The 21,888-nt window shown below is 42.8% G+C and overlaps 1 protein-coding gene and 1 non-coding gene across 2 annotated transcripts in view; one reads left to right on the forward strand and one right to left on the reverse strand.

Annotated features, from left to right (window-relative positions):
- Positions 1 to 13,692: 13,692 nt before the first annotated feature.
- HEATR3 (HEAT repeat containing 3) overlaps positions 13,693 to 21,888 on the forward strand; it is a 39,577-nt gene continuing 31,381 nt past the window's right edge. Inside the window, exons 1-4 of the mRNA XM_061387122.1 lie at positions 13,693 to 14,012; positions 14,142 to 14,314; positions 18,842 to 18,929; positions 20,295 to 20,407. Coding sequence (XP_061243106.1) covers positions 13,878 to 14,012; positions 14,142 to 14,314; positions 18,842 to 18,929; positions 20,295 to 20,407 — 509 coding nt within the window. The 5' untranslated portion in view covers positions 13,693 to 13,877. The remainder of the gene's footprint in view (positions 14,013 to 14,141; positions 14,315 to 18,841; positions 18,930 to 20,294; positions 20,408 to 21,888) is intronic.
- On the reverse strand, positions 21,313 to 21,385 carry TRNAG-UCC (transfer RNA glycine (anticodon UCC)). Its single transcript has one exon. It is a non-coding gene; the product is annotated as a tRNA-Gly (tRNA).

Here is a 21,888-nt window from a genome sequence, read left to right on the forward strand (position 1 = left end):
TGCTTGGAATCCAGTGGCTCCAAGAAAGAAACTTTTGTAACAGTTCCAAAGACTTTTCATACCTTAACTTCTAGCACAACAATTTCTTTTCCAAAAAAGTCTTTACTCTGATTGAAATGGCCCAAGGATCCTTGCCAAGCTAGCTTCTTAACCACCAGCACCGTCACTCTTGAATATCCTTCTACACTGTTAGGAAATTACTGTTGAGACTAGTCCTCTAACTTTACAGGTGGGAAAGACAGTCTTAGATTTGCAAAGTGACTTTACATCCACCTGACTTACTGAAGACAACCAACACTAAGTCTCTTGACTCAGATTGAACGGGTGTGTGTGTGTGACTTAAGTCATGAGCCATTACAATGGTATGGTTAAGAATGTACACTCTCGTGCCAAACTGTCTGGATTCTGATCTCAGATCTACTACTTGCTACTTTTGTAACCTTAGGCAAATTATGTAGCCTTGGTTTTTTCATTTATAAAATGGGCATGATGCCAGTCTTCTAGATAGGGAAAGACACAGTGTGTAAGATAAAGGTGTGTTGCCAATCATCCAGGCTTATATCCAGTATTACTAATTCACGGAGAGCACTTAACCAGCGCTTGGCACAGAGTCAATGCTCAGTAAATCTAGTTGTTAAACACTAAAGAAAGAAAGAGTTGACTCATTGGAAAAGACTGATGCTGGGAGGGATTGGGGGCAGGAGGAGAAGGGGACGACAGAGGATGATGGCTGGATGGCATCACCAACTCGATGGACATGAGTTTGGGTGAACCCCAGGAGTTGGTGATGGACAGGGAGGCCTGGTTTGCTGCGATTCATGGGGTTGTAAAGAGTCGGACACGACAGCAACTGAACTGAACTGAAAGAAAATCTCGTTATAGCTACTTTACCTAATATTAATATCTCAGTTGAGATAGCCATGAGGGGAATTTTCAGTTAGAAGGCTAAATGCTAAGATTTGTAATGTAAAAAGTCATAGTGCAACTTACATAGCTTCATTATAACTTCATTAAGTCAAAAGAAACATCGTTTATCTTTGCATTCTGTATTCTAATTTTCGACATTTGCCCCTGCTCTACCCTAAAAAATCATTTTTTTAAATCTAACAAATTGTTAAGAAAAAATTTAAAACAAATGTAAAAGTAGAGAAAGTGATATAATGGACACCCACGGACCCATTGCCCAACTTTAACAGTTAGCAACATAAACGTAACCAATTTGTCTTGTGTTCTATTTCCTCACCCCCACAGAGGATTATTTTGAAGTAAAGCCTAGATAATTTTTCATTAAAACCGTAAATAGTCCAGTAAATATCTCCAAAAGATATTTCAACATAGTCAACAATACTGTATCCCATGTAAAGCAATAATTTTGTACTATCAAAGGTACAAAGGGTCTGTTGCCCCCTTCTGCCTTCAATCTTTCCCAGCATCAGGGTTTTCCAGTGAGTCGGCTTTTGGCATCAGGTAACCAAAGTATTAGAGCTTCAGCATCAGTCCCTCCTGTGAATATTCAGGGCTGATTTCCTTTAGGATTGACTGGTTTGATCTTGCTCTCCACGGGACTCTCAAAAGAGTCTTCTCCAGCACCACAGTTTGAAAGAATCAATTCTTCGGTGCTCCGCCTTCTTTATGGTCCGACTCTCACATCCATACGTGACTACTAGAAAAACCATAGCTTTGACTATACAGACCTTTGTTGGCAAAGTGATGACTCTGCTTTTTAATACACTGTCCAGGTTTGTCATAGCTTTTCTTCCAGGACGCAAGCATCTTTTAATTTGGTGGCTGCAGTCACCCTCTGCAATGATTTTGGAGCCCAAGAAAATAAAATCTGTCACTGTTTCCACTTTTCCCCATCTGTTTGCCTTGAAGTGGTAGGATTGGATGCCATGATCTTAGTTTTTTGAATGTGGAGTTTTCAGCCAGCTTTTTCACTCTCTTACCCTCAACAAGAGGCTCTTTAGTTCCTCTTCCTTTCTGTCGTTAAGAGTGGTATCGTCTGCATGTCTGAGGTTGTTATTTCTCCCTGCAATCTTTTTTTTCCCTCCCTGCAATCTTGATTCCAGCTTGTGATTCATCCAGCCCAGCATTTCACATGATGTACTCTGCATAAAAGTTAAATAAACAGGGTAACTATATAATCTTGATGTCCTTCTTTCCCAATTTTGAACCAGTCCGTTGTTTCATGTCTGGTTCTAACTGTTGTTTCTTGACCTGTATACAGGTTTCTCAAGAGTCAGGTAATACAGTCTGATATCCTCATCTCTTGAAGAATTTTCCACAGTTTGTTGTAATCCACACAGGCAAAGGCTTTTGTGTAGCCAATGTAGCAGAAGTAGATGTTTTTCTGGAATTCTCTTGCTTTTTCTATGATCCAGTGGATGTTGGCAATTTTACCTCTGGTTCCTCTGCCTTTTCTAAATCCCACTTGTAGGATTCAGGTACTGTTGAAGAAATTTTAAAAAAGAATCAGATAAATTTGAATAGTCACAGTTTGGGGAAAAAAATAAAACAACAACCTAGGGTCTGGGACTGGATTTCTGAAATCCTTATTTCTGAATGTCTGATTACGTTTGTGAACTCATGCATGTAAAATATTTTTTCAATAAATTATGTAAAGTGACTCCAGTCAAGAGCTTCCAGAGTAAACAGCATTATCACAGTGAACACCACTGCTATCTCTTCCATGTATCAACAACTTCAAAGGAAATGGAGAACCCACATGCAATCCACCTTGAAAGTCCAGTATGACTGCTATGCAGCATAGACAGTTCCTAGTCCGGATAAGGGCAGGAGGAAAGGAGAAGGATGACAGGGAGAAACTGGAATGGATATGTGTGAACATGTGAGAAATACAATTGACAAAGTAATGAAAATAAGGCAATTATTAAGTCCAAGGAAAATGAAGGATTGTATAAGAAAGAGACTGGTTTTAGTGGACTTCTTAGACATTTTAACTTTCCTGATGGTTCAGAATGTAAAGAGTTTGCCTGCAATGCAGGAAAACTGGGTTCAATTCCTGGGTTGGAAAGATCCCCTGGAGAAGGAAATAGCAACCCACTCCAGTATTCTTGCCTAGAGAATTCCATGGACAGAGGAGCCTGGAGGGCTACAGTCCATGGGGTCGCAAAGACTTGGACACGACCGAGTGAATAATACTTAATACTTAGACATTTAGCAGTGTCCAAGTAATTTGAATAGCGATAGCTGATTTAACCAAGAATTGTGGTATGGTTTTGTCGGAGGAAGTAGAAATGGAGGAGAAGGTACAGGAGAGTAAAATCTTTATACCTCCCAGGGCAAGAAGGCAAGAAAGAGAAATAATAGCTTACTCTTGGGAATGTGGAGATAATAACAGGAGAAACAGTTAAGAATGTCTACTTCCTAGTAGACATTGGCTTGGGGTTGGGGAGAAGAAAAGCAAGGGACTGCTGTTCTTTTATAACTTTTCAAATTGTGCATTTATGTAAGAGACTTCTTTTCAATGAGGTAGTAAAATAAATACAAGTTTGCTGGGGGCAGTAGTTCATTTTATGAAACACATTTAGAGCATTTTGCCCAGTTTGGGAGCCCTTGCTCTGCTCTTATACTTAGTCATTATGTTCCTCCTTTTACCTGGTGTTACCCAATAAAACTTTGGTGTTTTTTTTTTTTTTTTTTCAATTTACTAGCTCTTCAGTAGATACCAAAAAATTCATTAGGAGACAATGTATTGGCGTTATTACAAGCCAGTTCAAGTCTGTGTGAGTAGGGTCAGTCCTATCTTTGTCATTTAGAAATCACGTGCTCTTAGGCAAGTAACTTCTCAGTGCCTCGCTTCTCTCATCTCTGACATGGCAGTGGGTGCCACGTGGGGTTGTTGATGGGCTAAACAGCTTAATCCACGCAGAGCTCTCAGAGCACTGTCTGGCACACAGCAATGGCTCAATAAATACTGTCAAGGGTACCCTCACTCTCCAAATAGGGAATGGAATCCATTATAATTACCAATGAGTATGGGGGAGATGATCAAACCAGGGATAGGTTCTGCAGGCTTTTTAAAAAATCAACTTTATTGAGGTTAATTTACATGAAACAACTCTAATTTTTATCATAAAATGCAATTTTAACTGTACAGTTTGATGAACTTTGATAAATATAGTACCCCTGTAACATCACTACAAGGAAAATGCAGAACAATCACCCCAAAGGGTTCCCTCACCCATGTGCCAGTCAGTTCTCATCCCCAACCTCTGGCTCTGGGCACCTCTTGGCAGCTCTGTCACTGTAGACGAGATTTGTGATTTCTAGAGATTCACACAAATGAAATCATGGTATAATCATACAGTACAATTCTCTTTTGTCTGGTTTCTTTGCCAAACATGTTTTTGAGATTTTTATCTGTGTTAATACATGTATTTGTAATTCATTTCCTTCCGTTGCTTTTTTGTTTTTTCATTTACCTGTTGACAGGTATTCCAGTTTGGGGCTGTTATTACTAGAGCTTCTATGAATATTCATCTACGGGTCAGTGTGGATATATTCACTTTTCTGGGAACACCTGGATCATAGGCTGAGTATATGTTAACTTTATAAGAAACCACCAAAATGTTATCTTTCTTTTTTTCATTATTTATTTATTTTTAACCTTCTCAAATTATTACTACAGTGGCTTCTCTTGTTGCAGAACTTGGGCTCTAGGCTCATGGGTTCAGTAGTTGTGACACATGGGTTTTGTTGCCCCGAGGCATGTGGAAGCTTCCCAGACCAGCAATTGAACCTGTGTCCCCTGCATTAGCAGGCAGATGTCTCACCATTGAGCCACCAGGGAGGTCCCCACCAAAATGTTTTCTGAAGTAGTTGCCCCATTTTACATTCCCACCAGCAATGTTTGAGAGTTCAAGGAGCTACACAACCACTAAAAAGGCTAAAATGAGAAAGACTGACAATACTGGTTTAGGGGATAGCTGACTCTGTTGACTTTGGGGTATATAGGATGCTCTTAAAATGTACTCCCATCACTCTCTTTGGATCAAAACCATTAAGGTTTGTTGCTTTCCAAAGGTTGATTTTGAACTGTGCTGCTGAAGACTCTTGAGAATCCCTTGGACAACAAGGAGATCAAACCAGTCAGTCCCAAAGGAAATGAATCCTGAATATTCATTGGAAGTTCAGTTCAGTTCAGTCACTCAGTCATGTCCGACTCTTTGCGACCCCATGGACTGCAGCAGCACGCCAGGCCTCCCTGCCCATCACTAACTCCTGGAGTTTACCCAAACTCATGTCCATTGAGCCAGTGATGCCATCCAACCAACTCATCCTCTGTTGTCCCCTTCTCCTCCAATCTTTCCCAGCATCAGGGTCTTTTCCAGTGAGTCAGTTCTTCGTATCAGGTGGCCAAAATATTGGAGTTTCAGCTTCAATATCAGTCCTTCCAATGAACACTCAGGACTGATCTTCTTTAGGATGGATTGGTTGGATCTCCTTGCAGTCTAAGGGACTCTCAAGAGTCTTCTCCAACACCACAGTTCAAAAGCATCAATTCTTCTGTGCTCAGCTTTCTTTGAAGTCCAACTCTCACATCCATACATGACCACTGGAAAAACCATAGCCTTGACCAGATGGCCCTTTGTTGACAAAGTAATGTCTCTGCTTTTTAATATGCTGTCTAGGCTGGTCATAACTTTCCTTCCAAGGAAAAAGCGTCTTTTTGTTTCATGGCTGCAGTCACCATCTGCAGTGATTTTGGAGCCCCCCAAAAATAAAATCTGCCACTGTTGCCCCATCTATTTGCCATGAACTGATGGGACCGGATGCCATGATCTTAGTTTTCTTAATGTTGAGCTTTAAGCACAAGCTGGAATCAAGATTGCCAGGAGAAATATCAGTAACCTCAAATATGCAGATGACACCACCCTTATGGCAGAAAGTGAAGAAGAACTAAAGAGCCTCTTGATGAAAGTGAAAGAGGAGAGTGAAAAAGTTGGCTTAATTCATTGGAAAGACTGGTGCTGAAGCTGAAGCTACAGTACTTTGGCCACTGGATGCGAAGAGCCAACTCATGGGAAAAGACCCTTTGCTGGAAAAGATTGAGTGCAGGAGGAGAAGGGGTCAACAGAGAATGAAATGGCTGGATAGCATCATGGACTCAATGGACATGAGTTTGAGCAAACTCCAGGAGATGGTGAAGGACAGGGAAGCCTCGTGTGCTGCAGGTCATGGGGTCACAAAGAGTCGGACACACAGGACTTAGCAACTGAACAACAGCAGCAAAGGTTGGTTGAGTTAGATGGAGTTTAGGGCGACTCAGGATTAAATCCTATCAGGTAGAAATTGTATGTTCCAATCTAGGTATTTTTCATAGTGTTTATTTCAGCCAAACAGCCCACAAAGCAGGCAATAGCTTTCAAGGGCAGAAATGTGAATATCCTACAACACAAAATTGATTTGGCTCATTTTAGGCAAGACCACTAGGTTTCAGCTTTCTTAAAAAAATTTTTTTTAATATTAGTTCTCTATTTGAAGAAAGTTTTAACCTGCTAGGACAAAATAAAAAAAGTTGAAATGCTATATTAGCAACTGGTATTATTTCTGTCACTTTTGCTATTGGCTAAACACGTGAAATGACTATTTAAGCCTGAACTTTTTATAGAGAGGCTATTACTAAAAGCTCAGCCTCTCTATAATACCAGTGCTAAATCAAATTCTGGAGACAGAGTTTGGAATGAAGTAGGAAAGGACAGCTTCATTGCTTTGCCAGGCCAAGGAAGACACACCAGGCTCTGCCTCGAAAAACTGTGTCCCTTACCCCAGAGAACTTGATGAGGGCTTTTGTGTTAGTGGGTCAAAGGTGGGGTCTCTGACAAGATGAGGGTGTGAGCAGAGTCTCAGGTCTTCAGTCTTCTAATCTTGATGAGCTTTTCTGGTCCCCTTAATCCTGCATCAGGTGTTACGTTGGCTACTCCTCCTTTGATTAGCAGCTGTTCCAATCTGACCCTTGGAACCCAGGGAAGGTCATGATGGCTGGAGTCTTGCCTACAAGAAATGCGGGAGAGAAAGGCCTCTGTGCCTGGGAGCCCCACAGGGCCCCACTTGTTTTCAAGGCTATATATTTCTTTTGGATGTAAAATGTGGTATCATTAACCATGATCTTTTAATTCATATGATTTTGCATGTTTTATCACATATGATACAGATTCCCTAGGGAGTCAATTTGTAACATTTTTTTAACATTTGAGATACACAAAAACTGTCAGTCATCTAAAAAAATTCCTTACTTTCAGTTTTACTTGAGAATTTGATAAATCCTGATTTTGATCTGGCTTAGAAGGTAATGAAAAAGCAAAATTATATAATCACAGTTACTTAAGTGATATTATCCCCTGATCAGTTAAATAAAACATATACGAAAATACAATAATCTTTAGATGCCCTAAAGCTAATTCCTGACAAGCTCATTTAAAAACAAATGGGAAGACTTCCCTGGGTGGCCCAGTGGCTAAGACTCTACAATTGGGAACCCAGGCTCCAAATGCAGGGGGCCTGGGTTCCATCCCTGGTCAGGGAACTAGATCCTACATGCCACAGGTAAGGATCCCACATGCCACAACAAAGATGGAAATTTCCGTGTTCCACAGGAAGACCCAGCACAGCCAAATAAAGACAGAAAAAAAAAAAAAAAAGACAAGTGAATTTTAAAAAACACGTGGGAATACACCAGCTCTTCATTGGAGAGCTTGGTCTTGTGGTCTTTGCACTCAGTCGCTCAGTCACGTGTGATTCTTTGCAACCTCGAGGACTGTAGAAGCACCTAGACTGAGAATGGATTCATGAAGAGCTGGGTAAAGAAAGTAAGCAACTACCAACAGGAAGAAAATGTTGCCCGTCTGGAGAAAAAAGAACTGCAGAATTAAATGGGTTTATTTGGAAAATTACAATTTTTTTAAAGAAATTTTTAAGAACTCTACGAACATAAGACTGTTGTACGGGACTCGTGCTACAACTAACCTGGAAACAACGTTCAACAATATTCAACAATATTCATATTAATGGTATTGATCTTAACAAAAGATACAAAATGCCGATCTAGACACAGGAGTCATGGGAGGAGCCCTGAATGGGGCAGAGTCTTTACAGCAGAGTCTCTGGCTCCAGGGGCAACCGCTGATCTGTGGCAGGTAGTTGGGTAATACAAAAGGAATAGGGACTACATCAGGAAATTGAGTCACATTTCTTTTTCTTTTTTTAACATTAAAAAAAAATTTCTTTTGGTGTGCTGGGTCTTCATTGCTGCATGCACACTTTCTCTAGTTATGGCGAGTGGGGGCTACTCTTCACGGCAGCGTGAGTTTCTCTTTGCCATGGCTTCTCTTGTTGAGGAGCCCGGGCTCCATGGTGCCTGGTCTTTGGTGGTTGTGGCACACAGGCTTAGTTGTGGCAAGGCATGTGGAATCTTCCCGGACCAGGGACTGAACCCATGTCCCCTGCTTTGGCAGGTGAATTCTTAACCACTGGATCACCAGGGAAGTCAAATCACATTTCTTTTTTAAATTGTTCATGATTAAAAAAAATATATGCGAAGACTACCTGCTCATTCTAGAAAACCTCCAAAATAAGATAGTTCAAAAGTAAGATAATTAGATAATCTCCTTTAGTTCCCCCACAGTCAAACACAAGTTACGCTTTGGTATATATGTGAAAGAAAAGTGTTGGTCACTCAGTCGTGTCCTACTCTTTGCAACCCCATGGACTGCAGCCCATTAGGCTCCTTCTGTTCATGGAATTCTCCAGGCAGGAATACTGGAGTGGGTTGCCATTCACTTCTCCAGGGGATCTTCCTGAACCAGAGATTGAACCCAGGTCTCCTGCATAGCAGGCAGATTCTTTACCATCTCAGCCATCAGGGAAGCCCTTGGTATATATACTTTCAGAGATATTCCCTCTGTGTGTGCTTTTCTATAAATGGGATTTTACTATATATGCTGTTCTGTAACCTGCCATTTTACTTCATATCTGGTGAACACCTTTCTTGCCTTATGAATAAACACTGTCAAAGGATGATTTCCACAAGTTTAAATTTTTGTGTTTATCATATAAACATATAGTGATCATGCGTCAGTTCCTTAATGAAGGAACCAGGAAGATGGAAACATTGGTTTAAAGGAGGAACAGAAATTTAGTCACTGAGGAAAAATATGCTTAAAGAAGACTTCTAGGAAACCATAAATCTTCTAGAAAGAAGCAAACATAGGCAGAACTCCTTTTTTTCTTTGTTCTTTTTTATTTATTTTAAAATTAATTTTTATTGGAGTATAGTTGCTTTACAATTTTGTGTTCATAGGCAGAACACTTTGACATAAATTGTAGCAATATTTTTTTGGATCTGTCTCCTAAAGCGAAGGAAATAAAAGCAAAAATATACAAATGGGACCTAATTAAACCTAAAAGCTTTTGCACAGTGAAGTAAATCCTCAAGAATATGAAAAGACAACCTAGTGAATGAGAGAACATATTTGCAAATGATATTACTAAGGGGTTAATACCCAAACTAAATAAACAATTCAACATCAATAAACAGACAACCCAATTAAAAAATGAGCAGATGAACTGAACAAACATTTTTCCAAGAAGACATACAGATGGCCAATAGACACATGAAAAGATGCTCAACATCATTAATCATCAGAGAAATGCAAATTAAAACCACAGTGAAATATCACCTCACACCTGTCAGAATACCATCAAAGCTACCATCAAAAAGAACACAAATAAATGTTGGTGAGGATATAGAGGAAAGGAAACACTTGCACACTGTTGGTGGGAATGTAAACTGGTGTAGCCACTGTGAAAAACAGTATGGAGATCTCTCAAAAAACTAAAAAGAGACCCAGAAATTCCACTCCTGGGTGTGTATACATAGATACACACACACATACATATGTGTGTACGTGTATGTATATGTGTACCAAAATGTAGTTGTGTTAATGTTGTTCAGTTGCTAAGTTGTGCCCAACTCTTTGCAGCCCCATGGACTGCAGCACACCACGCTTCCCTGTCCTTCAACAGTGTGAAAGGTGAGAAATAGGAATCTGAGAAAACAGCTCATTCTTATTTGAAACAGAATTTGTCTGCAGATAATTGATTACAAGCATTTTTATTGTCTCAAAAGTGAGGAGGATTCTATGCAATCCAATTCAAAAATTCCCTCTTAACAAAGATAATTTGTAGGAGTATGGATGGTTGACTGGATCACTGACACTGATCATGTCAATTATTGCTTGGCTGGATTTTTTTGTTTTAATGACTGGTTAAGGATAGGGCTCCCCTGATAGCTCAGTTGGTAAAGAATCTGCCTGCAATGCAGGAGACCCTAGTTTGATTCCTGGGTCAGGAAGATCCACTGGATAAGGGATAGGCTACCCACTCCAGTATTCTTGGGCCTCTCTTATGGCTCAGCTGGTAAAGAATCTGCCCGCAATGCAGGAGACCTGGGTTCGATCCCTGGTTTGGGAAGATCCCCAGGGAAGTGAAAGGCTTCCCATTCCAGTATTCTGGCTTTGAGAATTCCACAGACTGTATAGTCTGCGGAGTCACAAAGAGTCAGACATGACTGAGGAACTTTCACTTTCACTTTAAGGATTATTAGACTGGTTAAAGGTTGCACTGCCTCTGAGACTGATGTGGGTTCTGGAAGGGCTCCTAAGTTCATTAAATAGTTTTTTGTTGTTGTTCAGTCGCTATGTCATATCTGACTCTGCGACGCCATGGATTGCAGCATGCCAGGCTTTGTCCTTCACTGTCTCCCGGAGTTTGCTCAAATTCATGTCCATTGAGTTGGCAGTGCTATCTAACCATCTCATCCTCTGTTGTCTCCTTCTCCTGCCTTCAATCTTTCCCAGCACCATGGTCTTTTCCAACAAGTTACCTCTTTGCATCAGGTGGTCAAAGGATTGGAACTTCAACATCAGTCCTTCCAATGAATATTCAGAGTTGATTTCCTTTAGCATGGATTGGTTTGATCTCTTTGCAGTTCAAGGGACTCTCAAGAGTCTTCTCCAGCACCACAATTCAAAAGCATCAATTCTTCAGCACTCAGCCTTCCTTATGGTCCAACTCTCATTAAATAGTTCAGTATTCATTTTTTAGCAGAAATGTTAATTTCTTACTGGAGATAGTAATGAAATAGATCCCAAAGTTCTCCCTGGGTTTAAGGTTTTGAACTTTTTTTTTTTTTTGCTCATCCCTACAGTGGGAGAAATAGCAAGAATCTGTCTCTCCCTATTCTGTTTAGATTGCTTGCCCTACTGTTTCAGTTCAGTTCAGTTGCTCAGTCGTGTCCGACTCTTTGCAACCCCATGAATCGCAGCAAACCAGGCCTCCCTGTCCATCACTAACTCCCGGAGTTTACTCAGACTCATGTCCATCGAGTCAGTGATACCATCCAGCCATCTCATCCTCTGTCGTCCCCTTCTCCTCCTGCCCCCAATCCCTCCCAGCATCAGGGTGGTCTCTATTCATTTAAAAAAAATGGCATGCTTATTTTGTGCCAGGTTTTGGCCAGTGTTGAGAAGACAGTGATGTGTTAAAACAGGCAGTCTTATCCTCACGAGGTTTAGTGTGCAGTTGGACAGAGCATGGGCATACTTATAACTTAAATTTACTTGTGTATAGTTGTAATTTTGAACTGTGCTTTGAAGCAAAGGAACAAGATGAATGTCATTTCAAGAGAGATCCATCTCAGACTTCAAAATCAGAGGCGGCACCTATGAAGAAGCGACTCTTGCATTCACCAGGACACGGGTTGGGTCTGGGGCTTGTCCAAAATCCTAAGGCAGGAGAGAGGTTGGCCCTTTGGAGGGTGGCTAAAGGACTGGATGCAAGAGGTGACATGAGATGAAGCTGGAGGCTGAGTGAGACACTGCAGCCAGCCAAGGTTTTGATCCCTGTCCTAAGAGAAAGTGAAGCCACTGAAAGGTTTCAAGCAAAGGAGTACATATGAGAAAGTTGGAAGGATATTTCAGTTTGAAAAAAAAAAAAATCACTCCAGCTGCTCTATAGATGGGCAAAGTGGGGAAAGCAAGGCCAGAAGGCCATGTGACAAGACAAAAGCAGACAATAGCCTGGACTAGGGAGGTATACAGATCAGTAACCAGATAAGAGAGATCTAGGAAGTTAAGGTTACCAATGTATGCCTGGGGTTTCAACTTTTCCTTGTACCTAAACCTGGTCTTTGATAGGCACGAGCTTCTGTACAACTTTAGTTACACCTCCATGATTATTTTCCAAAATATACTAAATTAATTAATCATTTCCCTTACTAGAAAGTCAACTCTTTGAGGGCAGGGTTGCATGGAGTGGAACTTTTCTCCCATACATTGTTGACCTGCAAGCTATGTATCTATTGGGTGCTCAATACATACACGTAATTATAAAGAGTACATATGCTATGCTATGCTAAGTCACTTCAGTCGTGTCCAACTCTGTGCGACCCCACAGACAGCAGCCCACCAGGCTCCCCCGTCCCTGGGATTCTCCAGGCAAGAACACTGGAGTGGGTTGCCATTTCCTTCTCCAGTGCATGAAAGTGAAAAGTGAAAGTGAAGTCGCTCAGTCATGTCCGACTCTTTGCGACCCCATGGACTGCAGCCTACCAGGCTCCTCCATCCATGGGATTTTCCAGGCAAGAGTACTGGAGTGGGCTGCCATTGCCTTCTCCAAAAGAGTACGTAAGATTCTCCTATACTTTCCTCCTTTCTTATTACTTACCATAATTGTAATTAAATATTCATATAATTATATATTATTTAACACACCTCTCACTAAACTGTAAACTCCATAGGACAAGGGTAGGGTCCATATCTGTCTTGGTTATTGCTTTATCTCAGTGCCCCACACTGCACCTGGTACTCAGTAAATATTTGTGAAAGAATCCTTCTGTTAAGTAAAAGTTTCAACCAAACATTTATATCATGCTTATTTTGTGCCAGTCCCTGTCTTAGTGTCTTACAAACATTAGAACAGTTTTTCTCATTACAACTTCATTGGGTATATATTATTGGTACCCCTATTTCACTGATGAGGAAACTGAGGCAGGAAGATTAAGCAACTTCTTAGGGAGTCCATCTTATGGACCAATACATGGACCTTGTCTAGGACAGGACCTGGGCTAGGCACCGAATAAAATCATGGTTAATATTTTGGGGCACTAGTGGTAAAGAAACCGCCTCCAATGCAGGAGATGCCAGACACGTGCGCTTGATCCCTGGGTCGGGGAAGAGCCTCTGGAGAAGGAAATGGCAACACGCTCCAGTATTCTTGCCTGGAAAATTCCATGTCCATGGGGTCGCAAAGAGTCGGATAGGACTGAGCACAAAGGATAGGAGAGGATAATATCTTTTGAGTACCAACTATAATACACATATCAGGTTTGGAGTTAGGGGCTTTACATGGTATTTTTTTAAGCCTCACACTAAGGTTAGGCAAGTTAGGTATCCTTAATCGCCCTCGATTATTATGGAAATACGTAAAGGTTTGGCAGATTCAGTTTCTTGATAGACGTCACTAGCTCAGTGGAGGAGGAGACAGTGCCATCGTTCAAACGCAACCTTTCCTCTTCCGAGCAGGTCCCCAGGACCTGCCTCTCCGCAAGGCCTGGCCCCGCCCGCCGTCCCCTCTACGCCTGCGCGCTCCCCGCGCCTGACCCCCGCCCCCGCCGCCGACTCGCCAAGCGCAAGCGCAGTGCTTCTCCATGTGGGCGCGAGCCGTCATCCGGCCCAGCTGAGCAGTGGCAAGTAAACCTCTAGGTTGCAAGACCCTCCTGCCCGCCTGTACCGTCTTGCTGTAGCCCTCCTCTCTCGGTCTTCCCACCCCCACACTCCACCACAGCGCACTTCGCAATGGGCAAGAGCCGGACGAAGCGCTTCAAGCGACCTCAGTTCTCGCCTACGGGCGACTGTCAGGCCGAGGCGGCGGCGGCGAACGGGACGGAGCCAGAGGAGGACGACGGGCCAGCGGCGGAGCTGCTGGAAAAAGTGAGGCGAGGGCTCGCCGGGGCCGCGCAGGGAGGGGCGGGGGAGCAGGGGCGCCGAGGCCCCCAGCCGTGCCGCGCGCCCCTGCGCGTGCGCTCTGCTGTCCCCCTGACCACTTACTCTGTCCCGCAGCTTCAGCACCCGAGCGCCGAGGTTCGCGAGTGCGCCTGCGCGGGGCTGGCCCGGCTGGTGCAGCAGCGGCCGGTGCTCCCGAGCCTGGCTCGCCGGGACGCCGTGCGCCGCCTCGGGCCGCTGCTGCTCGATCCCAGTCTGGCGGTGAGGGAAACAGCGACCGGCGCACTGAGGTGAGCGGGGAAGGGGGATACGGGCTGGTGCCCTCGGATCCGGGCATTGGCGTCCAGCCAGCGCCTCTTGTGCGCCTGGCTCCGTCGCTCATTGATTTCATCCTCAGTGCTCTTGTCTGCGGCACAGCTCGGGAGGGCCAAGAACTGGCTATGCTCTCCTGTTTGCAGAGGAGGGATCTGAACTCAGGCTTCGGATTCCGGAGGACCTCATGAGCCCCGGACTACCCGTATTCCATCTGTCCGCCTGACTGCTTCAACTGCAGTAGCCATCTGCCAAGCGTCCTCTGCTCAAGGCTTATTAGGGCACGTTGTACCCTCCCCAAGGAGACTTCATAGAGTCCTGAGGTTCGGTGAACTCTTCCATTGTATGTGCCAGATTTTCTAGATGCGAGGGATTTTGAGAAAGCAGGACACTGAACAAGACAGCCAGGATCTGTGCCTTCACAGAACCATGTTGATGCAGACAGGGAACTAGTAACCAGATGGAACGTAATATTAGGTTTTAAGAGGTGGTATGGAGAAACCAAGGAGGTGATAGCCGGAGGTGGGGAGTTACTTTAAATTGGATAATCTCTAGATAACATTTGTGAGCTAAGAGCTGAGGTAGCCTAGAGCCAGAGGTGGACACACAAGGGGAAGAGCATTCCTGACAGGGAGTAGCAACAGCAGAGGGCTTGGCACGGTTAAGGAAAGGGAAGGTTATGTGGCTGAGCAGAGTAGAGGGTGCACATTATAGGGATTGCAACTGGAGATAAGGACTCAGTGGTGCAGAGCTTAAGGACCTATTCTAAGCTAGAGTGACTGGTCTAATTTGCCTTTTCAAAAGGGCTGGTAGCTGCACTGAGAATGGACTGTAGAGGGGGCCAGAGTAAAGTTAATATTTGTAGTTCTCATCAGATCAGATCAGATCAGATCAGTCGCTCAGTCGTGTCCGACTCTTTGCGACCCCATGAATCGCAGCATGCCAGGCCTCCCTGTCCATCACAAACTCCCGGAGTTCACTCAGACTCATGTCCATAGAGTCAGTTATGCCATCCAGCCATCTCATCCTCTGTCGTCCCCTTCTCCTCCTGTCCCCAATCCCTCCCAGCATCAGAGTCTTTTCCAATCAGTCAACTCTTCACATGAGGTGGCCAAAGTACTGGAGTTTCAGCTTTAGCATCATTCCTTCCAAAAAAATCCCAGGGCTGATCTCCTTTAGAATGGACTGGTTGGATCTCCTTGCAGTCCAAGGGACTCTCGAGAGTCTTCTCCAACACCACAGTTCAAAAGCATCAATTCTTTGGCCCTCAACCTTCTTTAACTCTCACATCCATACATGACCACAGGAAAAACCATAGCCTTGACTAGACGGACCTTTGTTGGCAAAGTAATGTCTCTGCTTTTGAATATGCTATCTAGGTTGGTCATAACTTTCCTTCCAAGGAGTAAGCGTCTTTTAATTTCATGGCTGCAGTCACCATCTGCAGTGATTTTGGAGCCCAGAGAAATAAAGTCTGACACTGTTTCCACATCTATTTCCCATGAAGTGATGGGACCGGATGCCATGATCTTCGTTTTCTGAATGTTGAGTTTAAAGCCAACTTTTTCACTCTCCACTTTCACTTTCATCAAGAGACTTGTTAGTTCCTCTTCACTTTCTGCCATAAGGGTGGTGTCATCTGCATATCTGAGGTTATTGATATTTCTACTGGCAATCTTGATTCCAGCTTGTGTTTCTTCTAGTCCAGCATTTCTCATGATGTACTCTGCATGTAAGTTAAACAAGCAGGGTGACAATATACAGCCTTGACGTACTCCTTTTCCTATTTGGAACCAGTCTGTTGTTCCATGTCCAGTTCTAACTGTTGCTTCCTGACCTGCATACAGATTTCTCAAGAGGCAGATCAGGTGGTCTGGTATTCCCATCTCTTTCACAATTTTCCACAGTTTATTGTGATGCACACAGTCAAAGGCTTTGGCATAGTCAAGAAAGCAGAAATAGATGTTTTTCTGGAACTCTCTTGCTTTTTCCATGATCCAGCAGATGTTGGCAATTTGATCTCTGGTTCCTCTGCCTTTTCTAAAACCAGCTTGAACATCAGGAAGTTCACAGTTCACATATTGCTGAAGCCTGGCTTGGAGAATTTTGAGCATTACTTTACTAGCGTGTGAGACGAGTGCAATTGTGCAGTAATTTGAGCATTCTTTGGCATTGCCTTTCTTTGGGATTGGAATGAAAACTGACCTTTTCCAGTCCTGTGGCCACTGCTGAGTTTTCCAAATTTGCTTGTATATTGAATGCAGCACTTTCACAGCATCATCTTTCAGGATTTGGAATAGCTCAACCGGAATTCTGTCACCTCCACAAGCTTTGTTCGTAGTGATGCTTGGCTAAGGCCCATTTGACTTCACATTCCAGGATGTCTGGCTCTAGGTCAGTGATCACACCATCGTGATTATCTGGGTTGTGAAGATCTTTTTGTACAGTTCTTCTGTGTATTCTTGCCATGTCTTCTTAATATCTTCTGCTTCTGTTAGGTCCATACCATTTCTGTCCTTTATTGAGCCCATCTTTGCATGAAATGTTCCTTTGGTATCTCTGATTTTCTTGAAGAGATCTCTAGTCTTTCTCATTCTGTTGTTTCCTTCTATTTCTTTGCATTGATCGCTGAAGAAGGCTTTCTTATCTCTTCTTGCTATTCTTTGGAACTCTGCATTCAGATGTTTACATCTTTCCTTTTCTCCTTTGCTTTTCGCTTCTCTTCTTTTCACAGCTATTTGTAAGGTCTCCCCAGACAGCCATTTTGCTTTTTTTGCATTTCTTTTCCATGGGGATGGTCTTGATCCCTGTCTCCTGTACAATGTCACGAACCTCATTCCCTAGCTCATCAGGCACTCTATGTATCAGATCTAGGCCCTTAAATCTATTTCTCACTTCCACTGTATAATCATAAGGGATTTGATTTAGGTCATACCTGAATGGTCTAGTAGTTTTTCCTACTTTCTTCAATTTAAGTCTGAATTTGGCAATAAGGAGTTCATGATCTGAGCCACAGTCAGCTCCTGGTCTTGTTTTTGCTGACTGTATAGAGCTTCTCCATCTTTGGCTGCAAAGAGTATAATCAATCTGATTTCGGTGTTGACCATCTGGTGATGTCCATGTATAGAGTCTTCTCTTGTGTTGTTGGAAGAGGGTGTTTGCTATGACCAGTGCATTTTCTTGGCAAAACTCTATTAGTCTTTGCTCTGCTTCATTCCGTATTCCAAGGCCAAATTTGCCTGTCACTCCAGGTGTTTCTTGACTTCCTACTTTTGCATTCCAGTCCCCTATAATGAAAAGGACATCTTTTTTGGGTGTTAGTTCTAAAAGGTCTTGTAAGTCTTCATAGAACTGTTCAACTTCAGCTTCTTCAGCGTTACTGGTTGGGGCATAGACTTGGATTACTGTGATATTGAATTTTTTGCCTTGGAAACGAACAGAGATCATTCTGTCATTGTTGAGATTGCATCCAAGTACTGCATTTCGGACTCTTTTGTTGACCATGATGGCTACTCCATTTCTTCTGAGGGATTCCTGCCCGCAGTAGTAGATATAATGGTCATCTGAGTTAAATTCAGTAGTTCTCATAGCTCTGTATTTATTCTGTTTCATTCATTAGTGTAGTAGGTTTATATTGAGGGCCTGCAGTGCTAGGCAGTGGGCTAGTGGGAGTGAACAAGACAAATAATTTCAGTCCTTAATGGATCTTAACAGTATTGAGGGAGGCGAGCATTATGCAAATAATCATGTAAGTGTGTAATTACAACCAATGATATTTACAAAAGGTGCAGTGGGAAGGGGTTCGGGGAAGAAAACTAAGGGCTTGATGTTTGAGGTAAGATCTGGGGGATGAGGGGGAATTAACCAGTTGATGGAGAAAACAACACACGCACTGGGAGCTCCTGGAAGATGGTGAGACATCTTCTCATTTCTCTTCATAGCCTGAATGCCTAGCTCAGTGCTGTGCACTCACAGGGTAAGCCGTGTCTTCACAATTAAATGTAGTCAGGATTGTTTCAGGGAAGGTCATTCTCAGTAGCCTCACTGAAAGTCTTGACTCCAGGAAAAGGTCCCTTCATACAAGATCAGGCAGGAGAATTCCCTAGCAGTCCAGGGGTTAAGACTCTGAGCTCTCACTGCTGAGGGAGCAGGTTCAATCCCTGGTCAGGGAGCTGAGTTTCCATAAGCAACATGGCATGGCCAAAAAAATAAAAAAAGATCAGGCAGTAATTGATTTACATTAAATAGAAGTATTCCCTCTCCCTGAGTACTGCCTCAGTCCTGAGAATTACACTGTTACAAGACAGAGTCATCTGTTTACTTCATGTAGAGCAAGGATCAGAGCCGGTGGAGTTCTGTGGATTGGTTCTGCAGTGTCTTACAGAAATTGTAAAGCTATTTCAAACGGGAAATGTTAAGTATGGGTAGACAGAAATAAACTTGAGTGCTTAGTATGTTTTATGACATGTGATCTGAAACTGGTGTGTTTTAAACTTCTTGTGTAGAAATCTCAGCGCTTGTGGCGGTTTCGAAGTTTGTGATGACATGGTGACCAAGGATATCATGACTCCGCTGGTTGCACTGCTGAAAGAGGTATGCTGCTTTCCCAAGTCTCTGTTAGTGCACGCACTTGAACAGTGTGGGGTTTTGTCTTGTTTCTAAGTACTTTGGTGTCATTTTGTCTTCCCTCAAAACATTCTGTAGGAATTGTGTTTCTTTTCCTGCAATCACTGATCTCTCATGGTTGACACTAGTCTCTAGTGTGTCCCCGCTACCTTTATTTATCTGCTTGTTGGAAAACCCTTCCTAAGAGTATAGACTGCCTCCTTTAGACTTCAGACTTCATAGGATGAAAATGATTTGTGTTTACTGGATGCTTAATTATGTGTCTTATTTTACTGAATCCTCAAAGCAGTCCTATTTGGCAGGTATTCTTTGTTATTCCTGTTTTACAGATGAGGAAGCTCAAGCATGGACGTTAAGAATTTGCTGAGAAGACTAGATTAAGTTTTCAAATTTTCTAATGTACCACCTTTATTGCAAGATGCAGTTCAGGGATTAAGGGATTCTCCCCCTGTCATGCCTCTGGTCCACTGTTCTGTATTGATGGGTAATTTTCACTTGAGGCCGTAGGAAGAATATCCAGGTTTGATAAGAGACATCATCATCAAAGGGAAAAGACATCCTGTCCCTTTAGAACAGTAATTCTCTTAGGGGTGATGTACCCTGCAGGGGACCTTTGGCAATGTCTGGAGCCATTTTTGATTGTCTCAGCTTTGGACGAGGGGTTGCTCCTGGTAGTGCATGGAGGCCAAGGATGCCGCTAAGCATCCTGCACTGGGCGTGACAGCAAAGTGTCCCACATGCACCACAGCAAAGCATCATCCCGTTCAAAATGGCAGCAGTGCCAAGTTTGAGAAGCCTGATTGAGAGGATGTCTTGGATTGTACGAGGGGGCAGAACTGCAGAGGGGTTCAGAGCACCCACTTAGGAGCCAGGATGCCTGGATCTGAATCCCGCTTCACTAGATACTAGGCTGCACCCTTAGCAGGCTCTCTGTACCTCAGTTTCCTATTTGTAGCAGGAGATTGGGGATAATAGTTGATCTGCGTTATAGGTCTGTGGTGACAATTAAATGACTTAATAGACATGAAATGCCAGAATAGTGCCTCGCACTTAGAAGATGCCGTATAGATGTTAGCTCTTATTATGGATTATTTTTCTTTGCCTTATATATTATCTTGACCAAGTTAGATAAAATATTTTGTATTGATTTTACATTTTCACTTAAGATGTGAAATGCTTTATATCCAGCTTGTACAGTGACTTGTGAGAACTTGATGGGCTGGTGTTAACTGTCATTTTTGATGTTTAGTTTTTGTGATGCTTCACTGCCTTTTGCACTTCTGCTTGTTTATTTTTTTGAACAAAGGTGCTAATCATGGTATTTGTTTACAGTGTAGTACTGGACTGGATTCAAATGAGATGTCTCCTCAGAAAAAAAAAGATCAGAACAAAAATTCTATTGAAAACATAGCCAACGAGGCCATAAACGTGCTGTGGAATATATGGTAAGATGCTTTCCAGATGCAGCTTCCTGCTTCAACACTACTCAGGCTTCTACTCTCTGTTAAACTGCAGAGGAATCTCTGTTCTCCTTGATAGGCCTGTAAATCTGTTAATGCTTGGTAGCAGATCTCGTTAAGTGACCTAAGATCAACTGTCCTTCCCAAGCTCTTGTCCTGGTAGCAACACTGTATCTTTTTTTATGTTTTTGCCTTTCCGTGTGGCATGCAGAATCCTAGTTCCCTAACCAGGCATTGAACCTGTGCCAGTGCTTCTCGGAGTCTTAACCACTGGACTGCCAGGGAAGTCCCACTACATCTTTCCTTGCTTTACAATTCTTCTATCCAGTTATTGCTACCGACAGAAATAAGAGAAATTGTGGTCATTAGTGGTTCCTGCACCCCTTCCTCCCCCACTGCCTGTGTGCCTTAAGCAGCAGTTGTCTTAAAGCTGGCCAGGCTCCAGTGCAATAGATACTTTGATCTGGAATGAGACAGGGACCACAGACCTTGGTGAGTGCCATTTGACAGGGAAGTAGATGTCCGAGAAGAGCTCCTTTGGCCCCAGTGGAAAGGAGACCACGCGCCATTCCATCATTGTAGCAGTGGAAGGGGGCTTGGAGATGGAGGCATGCTTTTAGGAATGGAGATGGCTAGAAACACAACCTGGATTTTTTTTTTTCTGCCCCATTTTATTGGACCACATTTCTAGCTGGAGTCTGTCATAGTTCCTTATTTTCCATCAACAGCCATGGTTATTTCTGACCTCTTAGAGGTATCTCTCAGAATACAAGGTTAAGTTGGATCCTGGAAAGCTGCCTACACTGCTTGACTACCTACAAGCAGTCAAACTTGCCTATGGTTTCTTTCTTTCTTTTTTTGACTGCACCACTCAGCTTGTGGGGTCTTAATTCCCCGACCAGGGGTCAAACCTGGGCCCCCAGCAGTGGAAGCGCAAAGTCCTAACCACTGGACCACCGGGGAAGTCCCTGTGATTTCATTTTGAACTAGTGGATGCATTCCACCAGGGAAATAGGAGAGGTCAGATTTGAGGAAATGGCATTCAAGCAAGCTAGTGTGTGCTGTTTTTCTAATAACTTTAACTTATATAAATTGTTGAATTTGCAGGGTTTTTTTTTAATTTTTGAATTTGGAAATTAAAAAAAAATTTTTTTTTAAAGTGCCTGAAAAAGTGGTCCAGTAATCTTTCTTTCCTGAGTGCCTGTGAGCCCTATCTATATCATTTCTGGTTATTATAGCTCTTAACACTTTAGTTGCATAGTTTATGTTTAAATTATGTTTACACATGTATATGTTTTATTATCTTAACATATATATGCTTTATTTTCCTGACTATACCTGAGCTTGATGTGGGCTTCCTGAGGGGAGGTTCGTAGCAGTGTTGCAGTAACTAGATGGATGGATGGATAGATGGATATGCAGACAGAAAATAGTTTATCTTTAGACAGCAGGATTGGATTTAATCA

The sequence above is a fragment of the Bos javanicus genome, chromosome 18, assembly GCF_032452875.1.
Source record: "Bos javanicus breed banteng chromosome 18, ARS-OSU_banteng_1.0, whole genome shotgun sequence".
Taxonomy (NCBI): Eukaryota; Metazoa; Chordata; class Mammalia; order Artiodactyla; family Bovidae; genus Bos; species Bos javanicus.